At 35.3% G+C, this 8,729-nt stretch overlaps 1 protein-coding gene across 2 annotated transcripts in view; it reads left to right on the top strand.

Annotated features, from left to right (window-relative positions):
• Positions 1-936: 936 nt before the first annotated feature.
• LOC126249804 (C-factor-like) overlaps positions 937-8,729 on the top strand; it is a 60,388-nt gene continuing 52,595 nt past the window's right edge. Inside the window, exons 1-2 of one of the 2 annotated variants that reach the window (XM_049951503.1) lie at positions 947-1,305; positions 1,449-1,500. In XM_049951503.1, the coding sequence (XP_049807460.1) occupies positions 1,180-1,305; positions 1,449-1,500 (178 nt within the window). In that variant the 5' untranslated portion in view covers positions 947-1,179. Of the gene's footprint in view, positions 1,306-1,448; positions 1,501-8,729 lie in introns of both variants that reach the window. The other variant, XM_049951507.1, reaches the window with a different exon arrangement.

Here is an 8,729-nt window from a genome sequence, read left to right as displayed (position 1 = left end):
GTACTAGTATCATCTGCTCACTGCAATGAAAATTTAGTTGGCAATCATGAACAGCGAAAAAATACGAAAAACGTATGCAAACATATATGATGTATGAGTAGATCCCAAAACAACGAAATGATTAGGATCGAGTGTTGTTGGCTATCGACGATTACATATCGATATAGACTTCTTAATAATATCGATGACTTCTTATCGATATCGCGATTCTTTGTTAATTTTTGTAGTGTTTTCTTTTCTGTACACTCTCTATCAAGTACCAACCTTGCCATTGGCGTCCTTCATTATTTCTCGATGTGTTCAGATTCATTGTGAAACAATGAGTGCTGAAGCAGTTCCTGATTTGTCTGAGCGTAACACACAACTCTTTCTCCTTGGAGGATGTCTGTCTCGAAGAAGAAAGGTTACCATCACCCAGTACCTGTATCGCCCACTGTCAATGTTGCTTGGCGTGAGACAAAATGAATCATGAATTTGGTGGCTATTATGCTTCAAGGAGGCGTGCCTCGTTTCTTCTGCAAAGTTGCTCAAATGCTCAGTCAATTGACTACCTTTTTCTGCCACCACTGGGGACAGATGCGTGTCTGTTTCTACAGGTTCAAGTAAATGGGACTTGAAGTCTGCCAAGAAAAAAGTGACTTTTTTTAATACCTGAGAAAATTACCTATATGAAATATGCTGATAGTATACGCGACAGCTAAAAACATTTGTATGCTACTAATAAAATTAAAAGATAATCAATGTAATATACGAGTGGCTAGTAACACCAGCTCAAACATTAAAGGCTTTGACAGAAACCGCGGTTTTGTGGAAATTGTTTTGACGAATAACAAACAGAGAAATGAATGCAGTATCATTAAGACTGGGATACGTTACAACCTAGAACCACGAATGGGCATCATTTTAGTTGATCGTCAGTAAACGACAAATGCTGCACACTTTCCACCTCAAGGTCATACAATGAATTTGCGCGCTACGGAGGTAGATATTAACTGGACTGACAGTAATCTAAGTAGCCTGAAGGCCTCGCTCTTGCGTAATTGAACGAGTTTGGTAGGTTTCTAGTACGACAAAAAAAGTGAAATTAGTGGGCGTCTGCCATTCAACTGTGAACAGCATTATCCTGTACGAAATCAGTCTGTTATCTTTGTTATAAATTCCAACAATAAAAACAGTCAAATGAGGTCGGTGCTGATTACTGGTTGTAGCAGAGGCATTGGTCTCGAGCTGGTAAAGCAACTGACTGCCCACAAATCAGCCCCAGCATTCATAATTGCAACATGTCGCAAACCGGAGGAAGCAAGGGTAATGTTAATTTTAAAAGCTTTAGCACAGAAATCGCAATAGGCGTAGCTACGGAAACATGTCACTACGTGAACTATAAAAATTGTGATTTTTTTCCCCTTCTGTGCATAATCATGGGGTGTATCACCTTCTTTCTCTTTCAGGCTCTTCAAGAACTGTCTAAGAAACATAAATCTATCCACGTGTTAAAGTTAGGTAGGTGATCTAAAAACTTACCTGTACATCTATAATTTTTGCTTCTTGTACCTTCCCAGTTAACCGTGGAACACCAAGGTGGGGGCGGGGGGGAGTCGCATTATTACCAAACCATCATACTGCAAATTTTACTCCACATATTGTTAAAAGGAATCATAACTTGTAGTATATGCATTAATTATTTGCTATTATAAGGTCTCCTATGGTATGTCACATGCAAAATAAACTGTTTAGCAACTTATATCGACACACAAAAGGATAAGGATAATAACAAACAGCAACAACAGGGCCCACTGTCTAGAATTATTTAGAAAGCTAGGCATTCTAACTGTTTCTTGTGAGTATATCTTCCAGAACATAATGTTCATTAAGAAAAATCTCAACGTGCACAACACAAACAGCCTAATACATGACCATGAAACAAGAGCTTGTCACCACCTCCATCTAGATAGAGAGAACAAGGCAAAGACGCAAAAAAGTATATTTTATAATGGCATAAAACTGTATAACACATTACCACAGGAAATTGAAGAAATAAATGAGCCCCTCACTTTCAGACAAAAGCTTAAAACCTTCTTAGTAAGTGAAAGTTGTTATACTGTAAAAGAATATTTAACACAGATGTAGATTATTAGCAACATATGACGTTATCACCAAAATATTATGTAATTATAAATGTGTGTATGACTAGTTATAAAAACTACACAAAATATGAGAAACCTGTTTCATTGTAAATGTAAATGTGTGTTCATGTGTTGTAAACTGACCACATCCATACAATATTTATTGTTCCACCGATGAATAAATAAATAAAAATTGGTAACAACTGCAGTCATGTATTTTACAAGAGTTAGTAATCTGGGGTCAATCAACTTTACACAAAACGCTAGTTATCATACCAATAAAATAATAGAAACATGTTAATGTACAAGTACTAGGCAACAAAATGTGTGAGCTGGAAGTAATTTTTAACTGTAACCTTAAGGAGGTTTCTGTGCTGTGCATTAGTGAGCACTGGATTCAGGACACTCAGATTTGTGCAGCAAATATACCAGACTTTGATTTAATAAGTAGCTTTTGCAGGGAAACTTATAAATGTGAATGTTGTATTTGCGAACTTACAGACTGTCAAACTACAATTGCTTGCATCTATAGGTCTCCATCAGGTGACTTTACCCAATTCTTATATTATCTTTGAAATGAATTGAGAGGCAGGTCAAAATGCACAACAGTTCTTGGTGACTTTAACATTAATTTTAACAAAAGTATTAAAAACAAGGTACAATTATTAAATCTGTTTAACACATACAACATGCAACCTACAGTGCAGGAAATTACCAGATATGGGGATGGGTCTGAAACAACACTTGATCAGATATTTACCAACGAACAGGGCTGTGAGTACAGTGTTGAAGTAATAGATACAGGCTTTTCTGACCACATGGCTTTAAAAATGATGATAAGGAATGAGAACAATAAGAAATACACAGTCACTGAAAAATATGTACAAAGAAGAGTTATTAATGCAAACAACATAAGGGTATTTAATAGTATGCTAAAAAGGGTGCAGTGGGGCATAGAACAAACTGATGACGCAGACAAAAAGTATGACAGTTTTCTCACTGATTATAAATATTGCTACGGTGTAGCATTCCTGTTTAAAAGAATTAAAGTCAGTGAGAAGACAAACACATGGGTAACACAAGGGGTTAAAAAATCAGTAACCACCCTTAGAAACCTAAGCAAACATGCTAAAATAAATACAACAATAAAACCATACTATAGGAAATATAGAAGGGTCTATAGGAAAGTTTTACAGCCAGCAAAAAGAGTAACCAGTTATTCATACATTAATAAGGGAAGCAATAAATCAAAATCGATTTGGAAGCTTATAAACAAAAGCTTAGGAAAATGTAAAACCGAGACCCATAATTTCAAAATTAAAGTTAGGGTAAAGTGATAGAAGATGGTCAACAGGTAGCCAATATATTCAATGAACATTATGTGAACATAGCACCAAACCTAATTAAAAGTCTGTGCAATTCAAACAACAAAAACATAAAGTACCAACTTGTGAAAAGACAATGTTTCTGTACCCAGTAACAGAATGTGAAGTTACAAATACTATTAATAAACTAAAAAATAAAATGTCTTGTGGTATTGACGGAATTCCAGACAAGGTAATCAAACATAGTTCTCCCAGTATGGATACTCACCTAACTGACATTATTAATACTTCTTTTAGGACAGGGGTGTTCCCATCAAAACTAAAACTCTCCATAATAAAGCCACTTCACAAAAAGCTTAGTACAGCTGACATAAATAATTATAGGCCAGTGTCATTATTGTCAGGTTTCTCTAAAATAATAGAAAGATTAGTGTATGAAAGGCTAGCTGACTCACTGAATAAAAATAAAATACTGACTAATGCTCAAAATGGTTTAGAAAAAATAGATCAAAAGAAACAGCAGTTGTCCAATTCATGAAAATGGTTCTAAATGCCTTGGACAAGAACGAATTAAGCTGTGGAATATTCTTAGCTTTATCTAAAGCATTTGATTTAATTAGCCATGACTTATTGCTTATGAAACTAGAATGTTATGGGGTCTGGGGACTTGCCTTCAAATGGTTCAAGTCTTATCTCTCTCACAGACAACAGAAAGTACAAATATGTCGCAAAGGCGAAGAGTATCTTTCAGATTTCAAAAAAACTAGCTATGGAGTGACCCAGGGTTCCGTGTTAGGCCCTCTGTTGTTCTTGGTGTACATAAACGATTTGCCAAACCATCTGACAGTTACAGAAACGGTTATGTTCGCTGATGACACTAGGATTTTTATAAAAGAATACACTGAGGATGATCTACAGCAGAGTGTCTCTAGGACAATAAATGAGACAGGAAAATGGTTTAGTGATAGTGCTTTGATCATAAATAAGGATAAAACAGTATTGATGAGTTTCAGTAATGTTAAAAGTAAAGCTAGAAGAAGAGTAAAAGCTGAGTTAGGGAACTTTGTTTTTGCACAAGCTCCATACACAAAATTCCCCAGTATATGGATGGATGAGCACTTGAGATGGGAAAACCATGTAGAAGTTTTGAGTAAAAAATTAAGTAAATGCTGCTATGTGCTAAGAATGCTTCAGGAATGTTGCAACACTGAATCATTGCTGTGTGCCTATTATGCTTACATGCTTGCTAAGATATGGTGTGATCTTCTGGGGAAATAAAGGTATGGCAAAACAAGCTTTCAAACTTCAAAAAAGAGCTATTAGAATAATGAAAGGGGTACCCTGCAGAGTGTCCTGCAGGGAAATATTTAAATTTATTTTATTTTTTATTTATTTATTTCGTATTCCATTAATCCGTATTGTGATAAATCACAAGGATGTGGAATGAGTCATGATTACATACAACAGATATAATACACATATATAAAATGACAAAATGTACCATAAGATTATGAATAAGTTTGTAGGTTAAAATCAAATCAAAGGTATAGCTCAAGTAATATAAAACAATACCTAAAAAGGAAATATAGTACATTTTCCAAATTAAACAAATAATACACATATATAAAATGACAAAAATGTACCATAAGATTATGAATAAGTTTGTAGGTTAAAATCAAATCAAAGGTATAGCTCAAGTAATATAAAACAATACCTAAAAAGGAAATATAGTACATTTTCCAAATTAAACAGTTAATGTGATCTATAGCAAACAAATTTTTATCAGTATAAAAAATCATTGCTTTATCTGTAGATACTCATCAAGAGAATAGAAGGAATTTACCATTAGGTATTCTCTCAATTTACATTTAAAAGTAGGTAAGACATTAATGTGATCTTTAATACCTGATGGAAGGGAGTTGAAAATTTTTGTGGCTGAATAATGAACACCTTTCTGAACAAGACTTAAATGTTTCAGATCCCTGTGTAGATCATTTTTAGACCTAGTATTATGATCATGACATTCACTATTAGTTTTAAAAAGAGATAGGTTGTTAGAAACAAAAATCATCAAAGAAAATATGAATTGAGAGGTAAGTGTTAATATTTGTAACTTATGAAACAGACTTCTGCAAGAATATCTTGGATGAACACCACTCATGATTCTAACAGCTCTCTTCTGTGCAGTAAATATTTTTTTGGCTAAAGGCTTGTTGCCCCAAAATATTATGCCATACGACATGATAGAATGAAAATAACCAAAGTAGGCAGCTTTAGTAGCGTCCTCATCACCAATGGGGGTGATTACACGCAGAGCATAAGTTGCCACACTGAGCCTTCTATGTAGGTCTAAGATATGCTCAGACCAGTTCAGCTTGCCATCAATTAGAATGCCCAAGAACTTAGATGATTCACAGTGTAGTATATTTTGGTTACCACAGTTTAAGTGGCATACTTCATTTTCTTGTTGAGATGTGTGAAATTGCATATACTGAGTTTTCTGAATGTTTAGAGTTAGTCCATTGCACTTAAACCAGTGTAGGATGTCAACGAGTACAGCATTACATTTATTTTCTAGGTCACTGTTAGTTCGACTTTCAAGCAGAATAGTGGTGTCATCGGCAAAAAGAGTAAATTTACACTCGGTGTCTGTGCAAAGTGGGAGATCATTGATGAAGATAAGGAAAAGCAAAGGTCCTAGGATGGACCCCTGAGGCACACCACACTTTAATGTGCCCCAATCAGAAGAAATGGGACTATCATTGGCACCATTAATTATCACCTTCTGTTTTCTGTTTTGCAGATATGATTCTATCCATCTACCAATGCTACCTCGCAAGCCATAAAAATTAGCCTTATGTAAGAGAATGTTGTGGTCCACACAGTCAAAGGCCTTAGACAAGTCACAAAAAATTCCAATAGGTGACATTTTATTATTTATTGACTCTAAAATTTCATTTGTGAGAGAAAAAATAGCCTGCTCAGTTGATCTACCTTTTTGGAAACCAAACTGGTTTCTGTTGAGTATGTTGTGGCTGTTAAGATGTTCTACAATTCTTGTATACATTAGTTTCTCTAATACTTTTGAGAAACTACTTAGTAGTGATATTGGACGGTAGTTAGATAAATTAGTTTTGTCACCCTTCTTGAAAAGTGGTTTCACAACGGCAAGCTTTAGTCTCTCTGGGACAACACCTTGCTGGATAGACTCATTAAAAATGTGACACAGGACTTGACATATGTGGTCACTACAATGCTTCAGTATTTTTGGTGAAATGTTGTCAATACCAGTGGAATTTTTATTTTTTAAGGCCTTGATGGTATTTTTAACTTCAGTAATAGTAACTGGGGCAATACAAATTGGGTCATACGTGTTAGGGTTAGCTCTATGTAATAAATGCGTAGCAGCATTTAAGGAACCGTTACAACCTACTTGTTCTGCTGCAGTTATGAAGTGATTGTTGAATATGTTGGAAACTGTTACAGGATTATGAATAACCTCATCCTTATAGCTTATCTCTGTGGTATTAACATTCTTGTTACTCTTGCCACACTCTCTCTTTATAACATTCCAAACTGCTTTTATTTTGTTCTCAGATTTATCAATTTCAGACTTAATATACAGGCTCTTGGATTTGTTTATCACCCTTTTTAAAATTTTACAATATAACTTAAAATGAGACCTTTCAAGGGGATCATTTGATACTCTTAGTGAGGCATGTAACTCCCTCTTAGTCCTGCAAGAAATTTTTATACCTCCAGTAATCCATGGTTTACTGGAAGAAACCTCATTGTTCTTTCTGACAGTTTTTTTTGGGAAAGCCATTTCAAATACAGATATAAATTCATTTAAAAAAAGGTTAAATTTATCATTAACATCTGATGTGCTGTACACTGGCTCCCAATCTATCTGTGACAAATAGTCGTTAAAGGCAGACACAGTTTCAGTGTTTATACATCTATAGGACCTATAGGTGTGGGAGATTTTATTGCACAAACTGATGTTATTTACTTTCAGAAGTTGTCCATCATGGTCAGACAGGCCATAAATTACTTTGCTCACACTAGCACTGTTGACTCTATTCTTGTCAATGAAAATATTATCTAGAAGGCTCTTGCAATTTTCTGTAACTCTAGTGGGCCAGGTAACCATCGCAGCCAAGTTGTAAGAATTCATTAAGTGGTCCAGGTCAGTTTTGAGGTTGTTATCAGTTAAGAAGTTGACATTAAAGTCACCTACAATTATTAAATTTCTAGTTTTAGAGAACAATTTGGTCAAAAGAGATTCTAACTTATTCATAAAGATGCAAAACTTCCCTGCTGGAGCTCTGTAAATTGCAAGCACAGTAAGTAACATGTCCTTTGCAGAAATTTCAGTCCCGCAAACTTCAAAATGTTGATCTACACAATACTTACTTAGATCTAAAGATTTATAAATGATTTTACTGTCTATATAAATTACAGCACCACCTTTCTCCTTACTTGTTCTGCAGTAATGAGTAGCTAGATCATACCCATCAAGCTGCAGCCCATCAATTCCAACTGTTACATGATGCTCAGTAAGGCATAAAACATGAGGACGGTCAACAGTGTCCATGTCCCCTAAATTTACAGATAAAAACTCTAATTTACTTTTGAGACTTCTGATATTTTGATGAAGAATAATAAGATTCTTATAGCTACCTCTACTGTCCTTCTGCTGGTCTGCTTGTCCATTAACACCGTTAGTCCCCGTTGCACTCAAAACTGTGTTGGATACATTAAGACCTATGTCGCAGCTGGAGATTTGTTCACTAGATGTCGTTGGCGAGGTCGGGTGGGTGCTGGCCATAAAAAATCACTGTTTCTTTTTGGAATTCTTCTTTCTCTCTTAGAAAATCGGGGATTACCTTTTATCCTTGGAGATACTGCAACGGAATTATTTTCCAGTCCTTGAGGTTCTTTGGGTGGAACTTCATCATATGGTATTAATATGTCATTGGCAGTGACAGGGTGAGACACAGCTATACATCTGTTTCTTGTATTCACATTGGTTCCCTGTCTATCTTGGCATGAATTGGTTTCTACAGTACCGGTACAAAATCTGACCTTTCTTGCAGAGCTGGTTGTAAGTGTTTTTACTACATCACACCGTTTCCATGGGTTTGATACTGATGAAGCAATGTTCCTGCACAGTCTGAGCTTTCCTGTTTTGTTCAGGTGTAGTCCATGATTAGTGTAATCAGGCCTTTGCAAGAATAAATTGACATCAATTACTTTCACGTTAACAAAATTAGATGAC

Source organism: Schistocerca nitens, chromosome 1 (genome assembly GCF_023898315.1).
Source record: "Schistocerca nitens isolate TAMUIC-IGC-003100 chromosome 1, iqSchNite1.1, whole genome shotgun sequence".
NCBI classification, from domain to species: Eukaryota; Metazoa; Arthropoda; class Insecta; order Orthoptera; family Acrididae; genus Schistocerca; species Schistocerca nitens.
This window is presented reverse-complemented; position numbering and strand designations above follow the sequence as displayed.